This window comes from Lynx rufus, unplaced genomic scaffold (assembly GCF_022079265.1).
Source record: "Lynx rufus isolate CCGP_SWC_20201006 ecotype Redwood Valley unplaced genomic scaffold, mLynRuf1.p SCAF_3, whole genome shotgun sequence".
Taxonomy (NCBI): domain Eukaryota; kingdom Metazoa; phylum Chordata; class Mammalia; order Carnivora; family Felidae; genus Lynx; species Lynx rufus.
The window spans coordinates 75,520,846-75,543,359 of NW_025814845.1; the positions used below are offsets into that span (position 1 = coordinate 75,520,846).

The 22,514-nt window shown below is 35.6% G+C and overlaps 1 protein-coding gene across 5 annotated transcripts in view; it reads left to right on the plus strand.

Moving 5' to 3' along the window:
• The window catches only part of SMARCAD1 (SWI/SNF-related, matrix-associated actin-dependent regulator of chromatin, subfamily a, containing DEAD/H box 1), a 78,817-nt gene that overhangs the window by 32,930 nt on the left and 23,373 nt on the right, over positions 1–22,514 (plus strand). For all 5 annotated transcript variants that reach the window (XM_047091328.1, XM_047091330.1, XM_047091331.1 and 2 more), the window contains exons 7-10: positions 7,152–7,253; positions 8,772–8,853; positions 10,268–10,659; positions 19,730–19,929. In XM_047091328.1, coding sequence (XP_046947284.1) covers positions 7,152–7,253; positions 8,772–8,853; positions 10,268–10,659; positions 19,730–19,929 — 776 coding nt within the window. The remainder of the gene's footprint in view (positions 1–7,151; positions 7,254–8,771; positions 8,854–10,267; positions 10,660–19,729; positions 19,930–22,514) is intronic.

Consider the following 22,514-nt stretch of genomic DNA (forward strand, 5'->3'; position numbering starts at 1 on the left):
TAGTGCAGAGCCTGACATGGTGCTTGAACTCACAAGCCCTGTGATCATGACCTGAGCTAAAACCAAGAGTTGGACTCTTAACCAACTGAGCCTCCCAGGCACTCTGAAAATAGACTTTTAATATATGGTGGAACCAGCACCATTTCCTCCTCCCCAGTGTGACAACTAATTATAATTCTTCCAGATGACCTCTTTGATAACTTAAAACTGCTTATCTAAAAATAGTTATGGTTATGCTTTTATTGGGTTACTCTATATTTTTCCATTAACTTTTGCTTTAAGAATAGAACTACTGAGGCCTCCCAGTGAAACCAGACATGGTCCTCCCTGTCTGCATTCAAGACAACACAGTTTCTTTTTGGTAATCAAAATCCGTCACCCCCGACCAGTATAGTAACTTGTTTTATTTTATCTTTTTACCTGTGACTTAATGGTATAAGAAGCCCAAAGTAGGAAGGTAGCAATCTCTACCCTAATTTAATGGGATAATTGTTATGTCCCTCCACGGAAGCATTCTTTTCTTGCGAACTAATACTGATGGGAAGTTAAAAATTCTGTGATTGGGTTTTAGGTATGGGGAGTAGCTGTAGTATAAGAAACTAGGCCTACATTTTAGTTTACAAATCTATATATAACAGTTATGGGGGAAACAGCATCAAATTGATTGGTGATTCCGAGCATTTACTTTGCTTGTACATCCTGTTGAACAACACATCGGTCTTAGGCGTTCTCTATAAGTTCACGCTCTATAAGCGATACCACTGTTCTGTGGTAGGTTTTGAGGCATGTGGTGAAATCACTAGACAAATTCATTGATGCACTTTTCTTAGTGACCTGGTCAGGAACACTGTGGTATCATTAGTGTACTGTGTGAATTAGGTTTATTTTTTTTTATTTATTTAAAAAAAAAGTTTTTTTTTTTTTAATGTTTATTTTTGAGAGAAAGAGACAGAGCATGAGCAGGGGGAGGAACAGAGAGAGAGGGAGACAGAGTCCGAAGTGAGCTCCAGGCTCCGAGCTGTCAGCATAGAGCCTAACTCAGAGCTTGAACTCTTGAACTGTGAGATCATGACCTGAGCCAAAGTCAGACACTTAACCAGCTGAGCTACCCAGGCGCCCCTCTGTTAGGTTTTCTATATATCTATGTATATGTTAGTTGCTTATGGGTTCCATAACACAGCAGCACAAACTGGGTGGCTTAACCAACGGAAATGTATTGTCTCACAGTTCTGGAAGCTAGTGTGTCAGAAGGGTTGATTTTCTTCTGAAGGCTTTCCATTTCTTTTTGTTCCTGATGGTACGCTGGAACTTTGCCATTCCTTGGCTTGTAGATCCTTGCCTTCATTGTCACATTGCATGTTCTTTGTTGACATGTCTATCTGTAAATTTCCCCTTTTTTGTAAGGATACCAGTTGGTAGATAGGGTTCACCCTAATTTTAACTTCATTATGTCAGTAATGAAGTCAGTAAAGACCCTATCTCCAAATAAACACATTCTGAAGTGCTAGGGTGTTATTTATCACATGAATTTTGGAGGTACACAGTTCAACCCACAACTGGTATTGCCAGAAGCAGGTAGATAGGAAAGGCATCTTAGAGTAGATTTCTGTTACTGTCCTTTCCATGATGAAAGGGGTCCAGTGTAATCAACTTGCCTCCAGACAATTGACTGACTCTCCCAAAGAATGGTGCTATTGTCGGAACTCCTTGTTGGCCTGTGCTCTTGGCAGGTTAAATATTTGTTGGTAACAGTAATCAGATAAATCTTGGTGTGGGACCATCTTGTTGATCTGTATACACAGCCTCTATTCCTGTTTCCATGGCCATTTGTTTATAGACCCAGTGATCAAGCATTCAAGTGGCTGTGTTGTTATTGGTGTTCACAAAATAGATCATCTTGTCTTCCTCATTATTCAAAATTTCCTCTATAGTCGATGCACTTTGATGAACATTCCTAAGGAAAACTGTTGCTCTTGCATTCTGTTCTCAGAAAAACTCCTGAGAAGTTCAATGGTGCACCTCTTTCCCAGACTTCTGGTCACCAGTCTTCTATTCTTATTCTCTTCCTTAGCTCCTGTCCATCATATATCCTAGCTCTCTACCCCTGGCCACCTCTTTTTATACAAAGTGGATGGTAAGATGTACTGCCCAAACCTTTCTTAAATGAGGCTAAATCATTTAACCTCAGTTGTTTGTTTACTTCACTTTGGGCTTCTTCTAATAGTATGTGAACTCTTTCAAAACCAAGTTCAAGATTTCCCCTCACTTTATCTGATTGTAAAGAATTCCCCAAATGCCATAAATCCTGTTTGAAGGAGGGGCAGAGTAAAGCAGAAGTAGGTACCGTGGGAGCCTGGGACAGCTGCAGAGGCAGCTTATCTGTTCCTCCTGAGCCTGCTCAAGTTCAGTTTCAAATCTCCCATTTTCACTTAATGATGGGTTGCTGCTCTTCATACTCAGTTTTAAGGTTGGTGGGTCAGATAACCAGATCACATAACAGCTCGAGTCTCATGGTCACTTGATGTGCCATGATCAACCATTCTGTTCCTATCAGGACTTCCTTTCAAGCCAACGATTTTTTCACAAAAAGACACCAGTTCCTTCTGCTTTTATTAAATCTTTTTTTTTTTTTTTAATGCTTATTTATTTATTTATTTATTTGAGAGAGAGACAGGCAGACAGGCAGCATGAGCAGGGGAGGGACAGAGACAAAGGGAGACACAGAATCCAAAACAGGCTTCAGGCTCTGAGGTGTCAGCACAGAGCCAGACACGGGGCTTGAACTCACAAACCATGACATCATGACCGGAGTGAAGTCGGACGCTTAACTGAGACACCCACGTGCCCCAAGTCCCTTCTGCTTTTAAAATGTGAATTTGTTCCAGTGCAGTAAATACGTTAAACAGCAATTTTAGTATAACCTAAATTTTATGTTATTTATGTGCAGTGTTGTTCGTGAGAAGTACGACGTGAACACAGAACACTGCACCCAGATGCACTGAGCCACATAGATTACATAAAATGCACACACCCCAGACATGTACTGGCTGCCTCATTTCACCATGCTTATTTTCCCACAAGGCTGTGTTTTGCTATTCTTTCACATTGGTGAACTTTTCTATTAGAAAAACACCCATTCAACATCCCAAACATATTAAGCAATTTCATTAAAAAATATCAGGTAGTACATATAAGAAGGTTTAAGTATTGAGGAAAAGCTTGAAATAAATGTTTGGGAAGGAATGAGAACATGTGCTGTATCCTGAGCCACAGGCATAAAGGAATCCACAATGTGGAGCATCAGAGACAGTGCCCCAAAATAATATGGTTGGACTGTCATCAAATATTGGGAAGTCATAAAGAAAGGCGTAAAGAAATAGAAGAAAAGGAAAGATTGTTGAGCATCTGAATTAAAGACAAAAGTGAAAAAAGTCAGGAACAACCTTTTCCGTATAGATCTTTTTTTTTTTAAGAAAATAAGTGTGTACTGCGGAAGTAGCTTCTTTTGGTTCCCGTAGTGGTTGCTTTAGTAGCTGCAAATAGTGCTACAAATTCCTAAGCCATCGGGTGTCACACAAAGCCATGAGTGCAGATGGGAAAGCTGCAAAAGAATTTTTCAGCTGTGATACAGAAGTAAACCGAAGAAAGCAACTATACATTGAATTAAACTCAAATTTCATGAAACAGGTATTTGTTATGAATGCATGCCTCACAGATCCCAAATCTGAAAAACGGAAAACAGAAATTAAGATTTTGAAACATAGCATTACTGTGATATTCACTACTAGTGCCAGGTAGAGACTCGGAGCTGAAACCAGCAGTTTATCACTGACCAAACTACGCTATGCCTTTTAAAAGAAGTAAGTCAGCCTTAGAGTTCACTACTGGTACAGGGAAAATGGGTGGAGTGCCCAAATCTGCAGTGATACTTTTACTTAATTCTCTGTTGTAAGAGGATTTTTGCAAAAACAAAAACGAAAAGACTTAAAACCTCTTCTAGTGCATCAAGCCTCTCTCTCTACAAAAACTGAACTCAGCCCTGTTTTTTTCCTTCTTTTTCCTCAAAACACCACCTGAGATAGCCTTGTGATAAATTTATGATTACAGCATTTATGGCTTATTGTTTAAAGTGAGTATTTAAGACACTAATTGCTGTTATTGAAAGTGAGAATGCAGATTTGGTTATAGAATTTTGGAATAGATTTAACATCAGAATTTCATTAGTACCATTGTAAAAACCTGGAGTGATAAGAGCATTTGTATTATGTGTGGTGGAAAACTCTCCTTACCTTGATTTGCAATTTTGAAAGATTTGATTCTTACAGAGAAATTTTTAAAACTCAGAAAAAGGTGTGTTGATTGAGGAAAGAAGGTTGGATTTGAGAAAGTAAAAAGTGGAGATGTTGAAGAGATAGGGTCCCACTGATGATCTAGCCACAGAACTCTTGTAGTAATTTGCTCCTGATAGCCATGTGGGTACAGAAGGTAATCATGATAATGATGGTGAAGACTAAAAGGCTACACCATGACAGCTTAACACATCAGGTTGTCAGATGCTTTAAGTGTTAACTGAAAACAGTTGTGCTGGTTTGAAGATACTGGTTTTAGTACTGAATACAGTAAGAGTCCTAGCATCCAGTTGCATTTAGAACCTTACAGACGGCATTAGTATGAGAGGAGGAGGCTAGCAAAGGAGCAGAAATGTATTTATTTTATAATTTATCATTTATATTTTCAGCCAGTATAGCAGAGATAACACAAGGACAGTGAGCTGTGCTGTTCCATAGCTGGCGTTAAGAAATTTGTTCATTTTCAGATAACCTTTTTTCTACCGCTTCACAGTAACTCACAAGCAGTCCTTCCAGTGCTAATACTCCCAGGCAAGCTTCAGTTTGCATTTATTGTGGTATTTATGCATTTCTTAGCCATTTAATGTGTGTGAAATTGTGCTATCCTGTTTCAAGGATCCTTCCTCTTTTTTTAATGTGTCACCAATGAAGTTTTTGAATGTTGTGCCTCTAACACGATTTTTCTGAAACACTAATTTTTTATTTTCCTGATTTTGCACAGTGCAGTAATTTTGGAAATGGCATATATTATATTGATTTTCTTGTGATTGGGGCTTTTAGAGACTTCATACAGCATCCTTATTAGCCACAGATTCTTTGAGAATCATTGCATCTACTTGGTCGTGACGCCCAAGTGACAGAGCACCTTGTAGTGTATCCTGGACCTCCTACAGAACCTTCTCAATCTTGGCCTCATTCATAACTGACAGTGTTAAGAGAGCTAGTTCATAAACAGATTAAGCAAAGAGGCCGATCCCGACCGATTGTTCTGCTCCTTTTTAGAGTTAGACAATATGTACCTTTTCTGTTTCCTTTTTTTTTTTTCTGAACGGCATTTGCAGCATGCCCCAGATTAGACGCCCCCATAAAATTCATGAAAGTGGTGTGGTGGTTCCCAGAATGGGGGGGAGGGGGCGGTTATTTCCTATTCTTTGGCCTGCATGTGTCTTCCTGAGGTACCCATGCTTCCTGCTTACCAAGTCCAGTTAGTGATGTCTTCAGTGTAGGTGATTAAAGTGATATTCTGTGGACTGTGCAAAACTATCAGTCCTAGAGTACTATATTATGAAAGAGCAGGAGACCCCTGAAGACTGTGAAGGTAATATCTATCCCTGACCCTTCCCAGATGGAAACAAATTGCTTTTGCTTGTCCTTTCTAATTGGGATGGGGCAGTGGGTGAAGAAGCATGATAGATTTTAACTGCATGGTTATACTGATTTGCTCCATTAAAAATACCATATCTGGTATAGTAACTGCTAGCTACAATTGGGGTTATCACCTCTATGTTTATGATAACTAAAATAATTCTCCAAAACCCATCACCCAGCTTTTGTATAGGCCAAGGAGCCACAGTACATTGGGATGGGATGGTGATACCAGTTTCTGGAGTTCCTTCAGTCACATGGTATTGCTGTTGTGGCTGATTCTACTTGTACTTCTCTTCTTCCTCTTTCTTCTTCTTCCATTTACCCCTCCTCAGTTTTAGGGACTTGAATTTGTCTCTTTCCTGCGAGAATGGCCCTTACTCTCTGGGCCAAGGAGCTAACATGAGATTACTGCCAGTCCTAAATATGCCTGTTCCAACTCTCCATTCTGGAACAGGAAAAATAACCACAGGATTAACTCATAACCCTACAGCCCACTGAGACAGATTTAGGCCCAAACTCTTTGTGTCACTGGTGTAACCACTGGACTACATAGGTATATGTCCCTGCCGTGTGGAACTTTGTCACATTTCTGTGTGCAAGAGAGGTATCACTCACAATTTTTAGTATTTGTACTTTGGGTAGTGAAAAAAAACCCTAACAATTGTTGGATAAGGAAGGAGGTAAAAGAAAGCATGAGACTGTGTTTTTCTAGATCTTGTTTGTGTAGCATGTGGTACAGTTGTAAGCAGAGTTAGGTAAATGATTTTTGATTGACTAAAATATAAGACTTTTCCTACGCATGACCCCAAGAATCTTTTTTTTTGCTTAAATGTGGAATTTTAACCATTTTTTTTAAGTGAAGTTAAGTGACAAAAGAAGAAAGTGATTATATGAGTAACACTAATTATTCCCAGATTAATGTTTTGGTTTCACATAAGTTTCTATCATTGTGTTACTTTTATATTGTGGCTGAACAATTAATATTTGAGCCATTCTATAAATCAACACTGAAGTAAAAGTAACTTTTTTTCTCAGTATTTGAAATTTGTAGGGAGGTACAAAATTGTGAGCATAGCTGAGATATTTGAGTCATTTTCTTTTACTTGCCATTAGGTTGGAGAGACTTCAGTATACCTGAATTATTTAGAGTAATTTGAGGAACATTCTAGTCTTTTAGCAGATTTATTTCGAGTACTGTATGAAGTATGAGTTACTGGATATGCAGTCAGGGTCTTGCATTTTGTGATCTTAAAGCAGCAATATTCTTTACCCTTAAAGATATAAATTTGTCAGTTTTCACAAGAACAGAAAGAAACATTTTTGGATTCTTAACTGAATGTGGTAAGTTCCAAATCAAGTCAAAATATAAATGTAATTGTCTTAAGACTTAACGTTATAGGTGATCTCCTTAATTGTTTTTTTCTCCCCCATTAGGGAGAAGAATCAAATGAGTCTGCAGAATCTAGCAGTAATTGGGAAAAACAAGAAAGTATTGTATTGAAATTGCAAAAGGAATTTCCCAATTTTGATAAACAGGTGGGTAATCATGAAAAGATTTAATCAGTGTGTATTAAATGTTTGAAACAAAATAGTGTTTGCGATCAGCTGTGTAAAATCTCAAGATGCATTTTACATTTTTCTAATTAAATACTCTTTTTTATCAGTATTATAAAATACTTTTATACTACTTGTTAATTCCTCACATTGTTAACTGTATCAGCATAACAGCCATAATAACAAACATAACCGTAACAGTTGTAACTCCTGTATAAAATGTGAATATTTAGAAAACCAAGTTAGCTGTTCGCTTTTTTCATATTCTTGTCCTTTAAATTTCTCATTAAGAATTTTAAAGGGGTGGCTGAGTGTCTCAGTCGGGTAAGCATGTGACTCTTGATCTCTGCTCAGGTCATGGTCTCACAGTTTGGTGAGTTTGAGGCCCATGTCAGGCTCTGCACTGACAGTGTGGAGCCTGCTTGAGAGTGTCTCCCTCCCTCTCTCTCTGCCCATCCCTGCTCGCTTGCTCACTCTCTCTCTCTCTCTCTCTCTCTCTCAAAAAATAAACAAATAAACTTAAAAAAAAAAAAAAGAATTTTAAAGTGTCGGGGCATCTGGCTGGCTCAGTCAGAAGTAGGTCCGACTCCTGATCTCAGGGTCGTAGATTTGAGCCTCACTCTTGGTGTAGAGATTACTAAAAAAATAAATAAACTTAAAAAAAAAAATTTACTTATTTTGTTTTAATTTCTATTTTTTTTAGAGAAAGAGAGAGCACACATGTGTGAGTGGTGAGCCAGGGAGAGGGGCAGCGGGAAGGAAAGAGAGAATCTTAGGCATGCTCCACACTCGTTACAGAGCCCAATGCAGGGCTGTATCCCACCATCCTGGGATCGTGACCTGAGCCACAATCAAGAGTCAGTTGCTCAGCTCAACTGACTAAACTACTGAGGCACCCCACCCCCAGAAAAGAATTTTAAAGTGTAATATTACATCTTGGTACTTTAATATTCCATAAGCTTTGTTTTACTTGTTAAATAGTAAGAAGAATTTCAGAGCCAAGCATGCCACTGGTAAAAGTGCCTCTGTTTAATCACATAAATGTATGTGGAAGCACATTATTTGTTTAACATTTAGAATACATTTACACTTGCATTATTTTATTCAGGTATATGCACAGGTAGTATTTTGATGAGCTAAATGCAAAATCTTGTTCTGTTTGTTCTTTACATGTGATGAAACTATATGTTTTGAAGTTGGCAGTTTGTAAAAGCCTAACTGCATGTTAAAGTTTGAGCAGATATTTTTGATCCTCAAGTTTTCAGAGCACTTCATAGGGAGAGGAGAAATGCAGAAAAAGTCAAACTGCTTTTCCTTTGAAGACTTACGTATTCACCCAAGTACATATTCACAGAAAGTATCTGTAAAGCAGCATGAAAACAGGTGTGAAATAATCAGATATGAATTTTTAAGTGATTGACTTATTTTTAGAAGAGTATACAAGTTCTACAAGTTGCTAATTTTAGATTTTTAACAAAAAGATCAATGACTTATTTCTAGGAACTAAGGGAAGTACTCAAGGAACATGAATGGATGTACACAGAAGCTTTAGAATCTTTAAAAGTGTTTGCAGAAGACCAAGGTAACTAGCTCCTTTGTCATAGAAAGCACATGCTTCCCATTGTATTCTGTATTTTGGTATATAAGAAAATGGTAAACCTATGAGCTAATAAGCAGTGAATGGGATTGCAAAAGATACTGGAAATAATGATGTAAAAAGTTTTTAAATGAGTAGTTTCCATATGTTAATGGCACTATAAAATGAAATAGAAAATATTTTTTTCTGTTTAGCTAACTTTTTTTTTTAATAGGGCTACTTTTAAATTGCCATGTATTTTTGAGCATAAAAGAAACATCTTTTTAATATTTTAACATCTCTCAGGATGGATCCTGTTTTATAATCACTGAAATATAGGTGTCCTAGCCTGCCCTTACATGAATATCAAAAGTGCACCACTATCAGAAACCTAAAAGACGAATATCACTGGCATGGAAGAAAGTCCCTAAACCAGTATTGGAGCACTTTTAACTTTCAGAACCAAACAGTAGAGAAGTGGTGGACAAGAGTTGAATGTTTATTCACATCCTTAAGCAATAATCAGTTAGATCAGCTCTTTGTAATTTCAAAGCCAGTTTAAAAAGGCCAGTACAGTGGCATTGGGGTTTTTTGTTTTCATTTTTTAATGAAGTCTTCTAAGAAATACCCTAGTATGGGTGCTCTTGATGGCACAGAGAATTGATAGTCTGTGGAAAGAAGGAAGCCACCAAATCACCAGTTCTGAGTCTGAAGAATGATTCAAAAGAGATAGATTGTGAATGTGTAGAATTTAAGGAATACTTTATCCAATTTATTTTCCTTTTTTTGACATATGCACCAGAATGAATGTATAATAATGTGTAAGTCTGAAAGTTCTTTGAGTCAGTAGAACAAACATCCTAAACAGTAAACTAACGTGTTATAAGCTAACTGGTAAGAGCTAACAGAACCTCTTCAATCACAGACATCTTAGAAATCTATGGAATACGATGGATAAACCAGCAAAAAAGTAGCTAGCAGTGCCTTTCAGTAATGATATATTTAAATAGGTGGAGATGGCAATGGAAAATTAATATAATAGGAATGGTTTTAATTTAGGGTGAACATTGTTTTTGCTATACCCATCAGTGTTGGCATAGAGATGGGGCTGCTAAGTGACATTGGGGATATCTTGTGAATATGCAGCTGCCATTTATATTCTCAGGACCTTTGTTAGGAAATGGGGGTTTATATTCGGTTTTTTAAAACTTACCACCTATTTTTTAAACTAATCATTTCAGCTCATTGTACGACTTCAGATTCTACTTCAGTATTTCTCTTTAAAGTATATCAAGATTTAATAAATTATAGTTGAATTCTGTATTCAAAATGACAATATCATGTTTAGATATTTTTTTATCTTACTTGAAGGCTTGTATTTATATCTTTCTAATTTAATTATTTTTGTCTACCTATATAGATATGCAGTATGCTTCACAAAGTGAATTTCCAAATGGAAAAGAAGCTTCTTCAAGAAGTCAGAATTATCCTAAAAATTCAGCTAAAACAAAACTGAAACAGAAATGTTCCATGAAACCACAAAATGGTTTTAATAAGAAACGTAAAAAAAATGTATTTAATCCTAAGAGAGTTATTGAAGACTCTGAATATGATTCGGGTTCTGATGTCGGCAGCTCACTAGATGAGGACTACAGTAGTGGTGAAGAAGTGATGGAGGATGGCTATAAGGGTAAAATTCTTCACTTTCTTCAAGATGCTTCAATTGGTGAACTAACTTTGATTCCTCAGTGTTCTCAGAAAAAGGCTCAGAAGATAACTGAACTCCGGCCCTTTAATAGTTGGGAAGCTCTGGTAAGGCTACATTACTTTTTTTCCCCCTGTCTGTGTGTATGTGTGTGTGTGTATATATACATGTGTGTGTGTGTGTTTAATTCACAGTACCGTTTATAGTCAAGGTGTCTTCAGCCCAGGGAAGCATAGATGGGTCGCCTCATCCTGTGTAGAGTCAAACATTACTTTCGTTGTAAGCCAATAGTATTTCAAATAGTGTCATATGACCTAATTTTGAATGAATTAAGGGGTGATTTTCCTGAAAAAACCCAAGCTGATTGGCTGGGCATACTGTCACTCATTCTTTTGCATAGAAACTTGGTTCATTTCACTGCAGAAGAAGAAATTAGAGCTTACATTTAGGAAGGAGTCGTTTGCTAGCCTGTTCTGATCTGTTACTGCTGAGACTCCATGCAGAAAGCAAGAATGTGGCAGAAATTTTACTACAGCTACTTGAAGAGCAATAGCAACGTCCAGGGGAGCTCCATGATTCAAATACCAGCCTCAGTGTTTTATGCTTCACCTCAAAAGAAGCAATTGTTTATTTTCTTTTTCTTTTAAAAGTGACAGCTCAATCTCTAACATGTTTTTCTTGGTTAAACAACACGGCCATTTTATGGAGTGTAGCAGGCTGCAAGCGTTTTTTTATTGGAAAGATAGTGTGTGAAGCCTAGAATTCAGGCGTTAGGTGAAGGGAAGGCATAAGCAACTGGTAAGTACACTTTGCATGATCATTTTATGGAATTTGATCTATAAACAAATGTTATCCAGAATACCTGTATTTTGAGTTTTGTAAGTGTCAGCAGTCAGCAAATCTTACTCATACAGAGGAATAGAAGAACTCTGTCTTTTAAATTTTGCCTTGACTTTTGTGAGAATGGGGGCTTTTATATCATGAATTGTATATATAGGCCCTGCTGTGAAAACACTGTGGATGGTTTTTTACAGCTTTAGAAGATCAGCTGCCTCTTGAAGCTTTATAAGTTTTAAGGAAGTTTCGTGCTCTATCTTTGGGAGGAAAGTTGCTTTTGTGATTAATTTTATACTTGTGACAAATCTGTAAGAGCTAAGTTCCCTTAGTGTCTTTAAAAGTGGCAGTGTGGGAGGGTCCCTGAACAGTGGTTCTAGAAAGCATTTTTTAAAAAGTTAAGATATTTGAAAAATAAAGAAACAATATTGCTAGTATTTCGTAGCTTAAAAAAATAAAATAAATAAAGCCACTCGTTTTGCCTGCAGCCTTTGCTTTTCCAGAGAACATCTGTCAAAGCAGGCCCTTTCAAAACTTGTTCGGCTTTGCCTGAGTGATTATTTGTTGAAGTATTTGCTGAAGGGCTTTCTTGTTCTTCTTTTCTTCCTTTTCTTCTTTCTTTTAATCTTTAATGGTCTCCTGTGTTATTGCAGAGTCAGCTGCTTGGGCTTGTTGGGATTCTAATTTATTTCATAAGGAATGCAATTATCTGCAACCAGTGTATTTAGTAACTGTAACTACTTGCCCAAATATCTTACAGTTAAAGTAAATTATACCGGACTTATATGTGCCAGATGCTTTCAAAAATATTCAAGTTAACATGTAGAAAGCATATTTCCCCCACTAATTAATCGGCATAGTTTAAATTAGTCTCAACATGAATTTTTTGTAGATTATGCATTACCTTTTTAAACCCCCTGTTGCATCTTGCCTCCTCTCTAGAAATTGAATGCAAAGACAGTATTTATTTGCTAGCCATTTAGCTAAATGTTGGTTATTTTATGTAACAGTTACAAAGTAAACCTGCTATTTCAGCAAAAACAGGACTTTGCTGTCCTGAAAAACGTAGGTAAATAAAGAGTTTTTGGAAATGAACAGTTAACATTGGCACATCCATGTATATGAGCTTTGAATTTTAATTTGCGTGGAACTTTTAAGCTTCTACTTTCAGTCATTTTAGAATTTTGAATGTGACTGATTTAGGGAGCAATTTTGTATCTTAAAATCATCAAAGATAAAGTTAATATTACATACACGGTACTAAAAAGTTATATATATGATTTACTACTTTATAGCATGTGAACTCTTAACATTATTGTTGAAGCTATTTAGTCTTAAGGATTGGGGAATTTGTGAGAACTTTGAGTCATTAGTATTTCATTTAAAAAGGCAAACTGAGCCAACAAATCAAGTACACATATGTTTTAATTATCATTTTTGCTAAAACAAGTCTACAACATTGGTAGATTAAATATAATCATTACTGTTTCATTGCCTTATTAGAAAAACAATTTGTGAAAATTAGGTTAGCAGTGCCTTTTAAAACAAAATGTGGGAAGTACATCATTATGACTTTCTTGTCAGAATTACACTTTTTAAACATTAAATGTAAGATATTCTAGTCACCCTTATTTTTACATGAGAATTTGTTTAACAAAATAAGTGCATTGTTTACAAGGGTGTTTATGTTTGCAGCTTTATGCCTGTTTTCTTTGAACCAGAATTTATTGTTTGCCAGATTTCTTCATAATTTTTCTGTGTTTTTCTGCTTTAGTAAAGGATGTGTTTATTGTAAGAATAGACTTTGGAAATACAGCAAGCCAATGTCCGTTTAAAACATGCTGTTAATGTGGTAAAATTGGTATTTTAATTGCCATATTTCACACATTTGATGGCATCAGTTCACCAACCACTTACTGAGTTTGTGTCTAGCCTTGTGCGGAGTATGGTGGGGACTGTTGTCTGTGATAATCTTATTATGCTGCATCTTTTATACCTTAATCTGAATAGTAATGTGTGCTGACCAAAGGAAGATACCTGAGTAACTCATTCATGAATAACTCACCTTAAAACTTCATATATGCATCTGTTCTTCCTTAACATTTAGGTCAGTGTAGATGCAGTTTTCCTTGATCGCTAACCATGCAACCCAGGTTTTAGTTCATGCCAAAACACTTCATGCTCATTGTACTGTTCTCAACTGCTGGTAACTTGGACCACAGGTTTTCTTTTCTGCTTTGTTTTCCCAGTGGTTATTGTAAAATGTCTGCTTAAGTTTGTCACTTTAAAGCATGGTAATAATGCCTGTTCCTTCCTTCCTTATAGGGTCATTTTCAATAAATTATGTTTAGGATGACTGTATTCCGGCTTTATTTTTATTTGCATAAGTTTGACAAACATTTATAAAATGTATTATAAATGCATTTTGAGTATTTTATCAGCTGCTGCCAGGTATGTATAGCAGTGAATAAGATTAGGACTCTGTCCTCAAAAATGTTACTTCTTAGGTAGGGAGTTAAATCTGGCCTTAAACAATCCCTCCCTTCCTGTAGAAATTAAAAGATACTTGTATTGTAAGAGTGACACACTGTGGCAGGAGAGAGGTACTTCAGTATGTGGCTTTTTAAAAGAAAAAAGTCCCCGAAGTGATACTTGAGTCTTTTAATCAAAGAGATGGTAACCAGGGCCATATTGATGTTCTTTTTTTTTTTTTTTCCACATAATTATCCAGCAAGTAGGAATTGCTTTTTCCCCCCTTTCTTCCACCTGAAAAAAATAGCTTTATCATATTTTTTGGAGGAATAATTTTTCTTTGTCTAAAACAATACCTGCAAGAACAAAGAAGGTCAGGTTAGCCAAAATTCTACCAAAGATGCCCACCACTTAAGGCTTTGTTGAGCATCTTATTTGTGCACCCATTTGTATATTTCATATTATGTAAATAGGACCATATTTTCTATGCTCATCAATAACTGTAGATTTACTAGTAGATCCTGCATTTACAGAGTCTCTGCATTTCTTAAAGCCTTTTGTGGTGAGGTATTTTGGTGAAGTATTTTATAGGATTATTAACATGCCTTTTGTCTTCAGGAAACAGTAATTTAACAGTAGAGTGTTCTTATACATTTCCCTAAGTGCCAGCTCATCTCTCTCTCTCTTTCTCTTCATCTCTCCATCTGTCTTTCTCTTCATCTCTCCATCTCTCTCTCTGTCTCTCTGTCTCTCTCTCTGTCTCACTCACACACACACACACACACACACACACACCATTAATAAAGATATTATGGAATTACGTATTGAGATTTATTTAAGTTAATATAATTTTGAAGATCATTTTTTAGTATCTACATTATGACTTTGTAAATGCCTTTCTTAGCCATGTAGTATGTTACATGATTACTTTTTTTTCCTTGCTTAGCATTTTGTTTTCTCTAGGTAATAGTGGTCTTGGTTTTACTTTGTCCAGTTTTCTCTATATTTATTATTTCAAACTTTCCCAGCTGTCTAAATTTCCCCTCAGTTTTAGACACTTCAGGTATTCCATTTGTATTTCATCTTCCTATAAAAAAAGTCTCATCTGGAATCTTAAGACCTGCTCTGGTTTAGACTGGTTGGATTATAGGCCCACTCTTCAGCTGTGACCTTGGTATGTTATTTCCCTGACATCCAGAGGAATCCTTGTTGTCTCTTGTGTGTTGGATCTCTTCTTCCTGAATTTCATGAGTGCCTCTTTATTCTCTTGGTTTTGTGAGTACATACTAGGAGGTAACAGGTGGGGGAATAATATAGTGGTGCTAGATCGCCTGATTTTGAGTCCCAGTTGTGACATTTCTAATATTTATCTGACCTATAGCAAGTGCTTATTCTACATTTCTTCATTTGTAAGTTGGGTGTAATTATGGTACTGACCTTTGGGAAGTCTAAGGGTTAAATAAATGCCCATTCAACCGAATTCTGGTTCTTAGAAAATGTTAGCTGTAGAGATCCACAATATTTTGCTCTGGAAGTGTTGTATATATTTCTAGTGAAATGCTAAGAAACTGTTGTTTTCTGTTTATCCTCCATATCAGTTATAGCCATATCAAATGCAACGTTTTTGGATCAAGAGCAGTTTTTCTTTCTGTACTTTAAGCTGCCTCAAGGCTTTTAAACAGATTTATGGCTGGTTACAGTATCCACAATATATTAAGATGACATTTTTTTCAGCCTCCCTTTGTGGTAATTTGACAAAGGTCTGTCCAATGGGATGTAAGCAGAAGTATATTATGACTTTTGGAAAGTGCCCTTATAGGATCCCTTCTTCCTGTTGACTGAGATGTCAGTATGATAGTAGGAACCCCACGTATTGAGGATATGAAGCAACAAAGTAGAAAAATCCTTGATTTGGGAACCATCATATCGGATCTGAAGTGTTTCCACAGGTCTTCGTTTACATGAGAGAGAAATAAACTTGTTATATTTAAACGCTTAGTGTTTTGGATTTACTGTTACTCATAACTGAACCAAATCCTGACAATTTCATCTTTCAGTGAAACCTTTTCCTTGAAAATCTGATGTTTTACATTCATGGACAACGTACATTACTGGATAGATTTAAATTCTAAACTGGCAACAATAATTTGGACCATCTCCGATGTTGGTTGGCTTAAATGGGAGGAGAGGGAGGGACAGTAGGAAGTCCCAAGGGAGGTAAATTTTGAAATTTTGACTTCAGAAATAACCAAAATGTCAAGCTCATTTAAAAATCTCAGTAACCAATCAAACTGATGCAGCTTGAAGTAAGAGTTACCTTTTGCACTCTCCTCGATTTCCTCTACAAGAATTTCAAACATAAAAAATTAGAATAAGGTAGCAAAGCCCCATGTCCTCAGCAGCAGCTTCAGTTCCTGGCTGACATCTGATCTTGTTTCATCTATATCCTCATCCACTTTCTTCCATCTCATATTATTTTGAAGCAAATCTCAGAATTCATTTTATCCATAAAAATCTAAATATATATCTCAAAAAAGATATTTTCCCTAAACAAAACTAACTACATTGTCACATCTAATAAAAATCATCAATAATTCCTTAATGTTAGGAAATATCCAAAAAGAAAATGTCTGCATTCAGTGTTCAAATTTTGTTTCTCATAAATGGTGTAAGTTTTTTTGTTAAGTAATTTTGAATTAGAATCCATTAAATAAGGTCTACCTGCTGAGATTGTTTGATACCAGTCTTTTTTTTTTTTTTTTTTAATATTTATTTTTGGGAAAGCACAAGCAGAGAGAAGGGGACCAAGGGTCCAAAGTGGGCTCTGTGCTGACTGACTGAGCCACTCAGGACCCCATTGATATCAGTCTTTTAATTCTCTTTTAATCTGTAGGTCCCCCACCCATCTATCTTTCTTTCTTTTCCTATAATATCTTTGGTGAAGGAACTGGATCATTTTTTCTACAGTTTCCCAGTCTGGATTTTTCTCCTTCTGCTTCCCTGGTATAGTTTAACCAGATACAGTGTATATCTGGCTGTTTCTTTTTTGTAATGTTAGTTTATTTCTTCTCTAGATTCTGACATAATTGAATTGATCTTCTTTGGGCCAATGTAGTTCTTTCTTATTTCTGGCCTTATTACTCTGGAAGAATTTTCTAGGTCCTAGATTATATTAGTCTCTATGAGAAAAGTGCCAATGGAGTTTTGTACTTTCCCTCATAATACCAGTTATTACACTTAAAATTATTGGTTGCATATCTTTCCCAATGACTATAAACCACATGAAGATAGGGACTGTGTCTACATGCCAGGTACCTTCACCAGCTAAGCTAATATTTGCCAAAAAATTAGAGAGCAGTAAATGGTAGTTGTTTACAAAAAAAAAAAAAATGTTTTGTTTTTTAAACTTTTAAAAGGTCTTTTTTTTTTTTTTTTTTTTTTTTTTTTAATTTGGGAGGTACTAACTGTAGTGAAAAGAAAACAGTATGGACTTTGGAATCTTATCGTACTGTGTGACCTTGGAAATTGTACCTTGGTTTATTCATCCAGAATTGGTGGATTGATCTGGAGTTATTGTGAAGATTTAATGAGTTAGTGAATAAAAGACATCTAGTAGTTTCTAGACCATACAAGGCACACAATATATGTTCTTTATTTCCTGGTTATTCTTGTTCTCTCACAGACATACACATCATAAACATATACACTCACACATACCCACAAAAGACATGAGATTGGTTTTAGGCCTATAGTTTTGGGGTTCCTTTAAAGATATATTTAATTGGGGCACCTGGGTGGCTCAATCAGGTGAGTGACAGACACTTGATTTGGCTAAGATCATGATCTGACAGTGGCGGGATCGGCCTGCATCAGGCTCCACGCTGAGCTTAGAGCCTGCTTTGGGATTCTCCCTCTCCCTCTTTCTCTGCCCCCTTCCTCTTGGTGTGCACATGCTTTCTCTCTCTCTCCAAATAAATAAACTTTAAAAAATAAAAATATATTCCTTTTTTGTTGTTGTTTTGTTTTTTTTGAGAGTACATATACTCGCACAAGCAGTGGGGAGGGGCAGAGTGAGAATCTCAGCAGGCTCAATGCTGGGGCTCCATCCCACCAACGTGAGAGCATGACCTGAGCTAAACCAAGAGTCCATGGCTCAACCTACTGAACCACCCTGGTGCCCCAATAAAATATATTTTAATTAAAAGTTCTTTTTTTTTTTAATTGTTTAATGTTTTATTTATTTTTGAGAGAGACAGTGTGAGTGGGGGAGGGGCAGAGAGAGAGAGAGAGAGACACAGAATCCAAAGCAGGCTCCAGGCTGTCAGCACAGAGCTGGACGTGGGTCCCGAACTCACCGAACGCACCCAACCGTAAGATCATGACCTGAGCCAAAATTAGATGCTTAACCCACTGAGCCACCCAGGTGCCCCTTAATTAGAAATTCTAATAGAACCTCCTTAAAATCTTCATGGCACTTATTCTAATATACCCTGCTGTTTATGTGTAAATCCTTTCCTTGGAAAGCACAAAATGGGAGATCATATTGTGATTATTAATGTTGTCCATGTGAAAATGTAAAGTAGTATGCAAATAACTTTGTATTTCACAGTGCCATTTTGTGAAGTGCTAAGTTGTGTTTTTTAATCCTGCAGTACAATAATAACATGGCTTTAGAATAGATTGGAAATTTTCTTTCCAACTTTTTCTATGTTAGATGTGAAAAGTGCATATTATAAACACATTTTAGTTAAATTATCATAGTATATCTTGTATTTCTATTATTTTAGCTTTTCTGTGAACTTAAATATACTGTGATCACAGGGATTATTTAGAGTTGTTCATGTGATTCTTATTGTAAATAGGAATATGCTGAGTAAATAAGATGACATGAATCAAAATCATGTGTAGTTTTAAAACGTAGTTTTACTCTAGTTTCCTTTATTCATTTCTGGATTGTGGGACATTTCTTTTTGTCCAGCCAGGTTGTTAGCTTTGTAGACAGCTGTGGGCTTTCTGTTATTCTTCACTAAAAATATTTTTTTATAACGGTCTTCAGGATATTCTTTTCAACTATCTATATAGAAAAATTCTAATTCTTTTACAGCTTTTACATGATGAAGTATTCAGTGTCTTCTTAGAAAAAAATGCAAATACATTTTTGAAAGAAATTCTTTGAGCTTTCACAGAAAGCCATTTATACAAGCATATATGTATTGAAATTGACTTTTTAAAAAAGTTTTACCAAATTACTGATTGGTCATGGTTAACTTTTGATTCATGCGATATTTTTCCAAGCAATAGTCTCAGTTTAGGAACAAAATTTAAGTGACAAATAATAGTTGGAGTTTTGAAAGCTCGAGGGGTGGTACTTTGATGATAAATAGGGAAAAATATATTTTAGGAAGATTAATCATGTAGTAATATGTCATAGGCAGGGAAAGTGATGAAAATGGGGCAAGATATCAGGTATGCAATTATACAATACTATTACTTTTGGTAATGAAGGCGAATCTGAGATTTTGAAAACAAAATTTGATAGGAGATGTTAACCATCACTTTAGAGTTTCTCCTATAAGAGAACAGCCACTAGGTTCAAAGTAATAACTAGCTTGAGATTGTGCATTTTGGGGGAGAAAGATATGTTTTATTTCAGCATGGTGAGATGGAGGTGACAGTAGGATTTATCAAAGAGAAACATGGAAATTCAAATATAGACATGAAGAAAGAAACAGCTTCTTTTAGCACTTGATTAAGGTCATTAGTAAAATATTCAATGAACAAATTGTCTTTTCCTCATAAAGAAAGAAATTGATACTGGATTTTTATTTACTAGATCTGAACTGTTAAATTATTTTTCTTTTTATGCCATAGTTCACAAAGATGTCCAAAACTAATGGCTTATCAGAAGATTTGATATGGCATTGTAAAACACTGATCCAAGAAAGGGATGTAGTTATAAGGCTTATGAACAAATGTGAAGACATTTCAAATAAGTTGACAAAACAAGTTACCATGCTCACTGGAAATGGAGGTGGATGGAACATAGAACAACCCTCCATTCTAAACCAGAGGTAATATTTGTTATACATACCTATTTCTTATTTTATCTCAGCTGTATGAAAATTCAGAACTTATTTCTGTATTGTGCCTAGGGAACTTACATGTGGAAGTTTTATGAAAACTAATGTTAGAAGGGAAGCCCAGAGTTTCCTTTAATGACACATAAGTGATGCAAGAATTATTTTTTATTGATACCCCTTTCCCCCGACCCTGCCAAGGGTATTTTACTCCATTATATCTTTACAGATTAGAGGGAGGAATTGTTATGGTCTTATATAACCTATGTTTTCCTTGTCTGATGACAGATGATTTCATATATAATCACAAAAACTGGAAAGGTGGTTTTAGCTACTACCCCTTTACACAGTTTGGTGCTTCAGAAAGTCAGCTGCTTAATTGTATCAATGATAAAATTTGTCTTAGCTCAGTTTCTTTTTAATCATAAATAAAATGAAATTATTAACATATACTGTATCTGATTTAATATTTTAAATGCTTTCAAAAGCCCAGAGTTTTAAATCTCTTTCTGGAGTAGAAACATACCAATAATGAAAAGGACACTTATTAAATAGATTATATAAGGAAAGATTATAAAAACTATATTTCCCAAAACTGCTAGTGTCAGTAAAATGCCTTTTCATAATTCTTACAAAAAAGCAGATACTAAATTATTTTCAGTAAAAAAATTGTACAACAACCAGTACATATTAAAATGGCATTTTATAATTGTGATGCCCCCAGTTTGCATGGTGTTGGGATGTTGGGATGGAAAGATTATTTTGAACTTCCTTTAAAAGTTTATTTTTAAGTGGTTTGGGGACTCAGAACTATTCAGGATACTTCCTTTTAAAGAAATGTATAAAATTGTTTACTGTGATAATATTTATAGTGGCAAAAACATGGAAACAATCCAAGTTCCTAAAATCAGAGAATAGAATGAATTATGGTATGAATAGTTAGAGTGGATTATGGTATATCCATAGTATTCAGTAATATGTAACATTAAAAATGAGTTACATTTGTTCAGAATATTTCTGATAGGTATTTAATAAGATTAGCACTAGGTACTAAAATTAATTACCTTGGTGATTTTATTTACTTCTAGTCTTTTTCTAGTCAATGATCAAAGCATATTTGCTGATCATTGGTTAATTAAAAGTCAAGATATGGTTACTGGCCTTTAATAGTAAGCTACAATCTTTTCTGTGCCCTTCTAGGGTGCTATGGGATGGTGTAGGGAAACGTGATGCACTTCCCACAAAGAAGCTCTTTTCTCTGTTGCATAGAAAGAACTATGGCCATGTCAGCAAATTCATCTCCTAAAAGTGTAGTTGGAGCTGCTCCTTCTTGTTCTACAGCATTGGATATGGGGAGTTCTTCACTCTACAAGACTTACCCAGTTGAGTCTACTTTATCATAATTTGGATTTTAAAAAATCAAGTGCTTTATTGCATCACTTGAAAAATTTCTCTCTTAAACCCACATCCACAAAGTCCTGTTACTTGTAAATAGTATGATCAGGTAATACACTGTCCTTCCTTTATGCTGAGGAATTTTCTGATGAAATATTTAATAGATGAGAAAAATCGCTCTTTTTAAAAATTGCTCATTGGCTCTAGCCCGAAATAGAACTTCTAATACCTGTGTAGATAGTTTCTTGAGAGTTCATGTAAATGCACTTTTAGGGGGTGAAATTTGTTGTCTTGGTTTTTATTTTTAGCCAAGGTAAGAGTTGCACAAGCAGTTTTATTACTTGGTATACTGGCCAGGCATCATTGCTGCTGAGCACAGAGACAATTAAAGTAGTTTTCTTGCCTTGGGAAAGGAGTTATTAGCATTGGAGGAAAATGTCAAACCATCCTGATGACTAAGCTACCCTGCTTTTCTTAACAGAACCAATTCTTTGTAGCAAAGTTTACGTTGAAGCAAAATTATGTTAACCATTTATTATTACAAATTTATATTAATTGTAACAGAAAAAAGGACATATAGACATACCAAAATCCTTATTAAAAATAAAGTCTTTGCAGAGGGAAATAAAATTTCTTGCGTGTATCTCAAAGCTCAAAACTATTACGTTCATAATTTTTATTTTAAAATGTCAAAAGTAAAGATACCGAAAGTTAAAATATAATACAGTGAGGGAAAAGAGAAAAAAAACCTCAGTATTTTTCCCTTTTTATTCCTACTGTTAATGTAGCCATCTCTCAAACTTTAGCAGTTGATCTAAAATATATTAGCTTTAAATTGTTTTATCTGAAAAGATTTCTCAGATGTTCAATATAAAATGTATTTAATTATATGTGTCCTGTCTTTTCTGGGCTAACTCTACCAGGTTACTCTGATTTTGTTTGTCCTCAATTTGATAGGATGGTTTCCTATCATGTTCTAAACAGTTGCTGTGAAGCCATTTGACAGTGATGTGGATGCAGATGTGACTTGAGTAACTCCAAGTGCTGTGATGTAAATATTTTAGCCGTTTGGATACTACCGTTAGTGCAAACTAATATTGTGGTATTGTCATCAGCTGTGTCACACTTACGGAATATAAAGCTTTTGGTCAGCTAGTATCCCTAATCTTATTTCATATCAACTG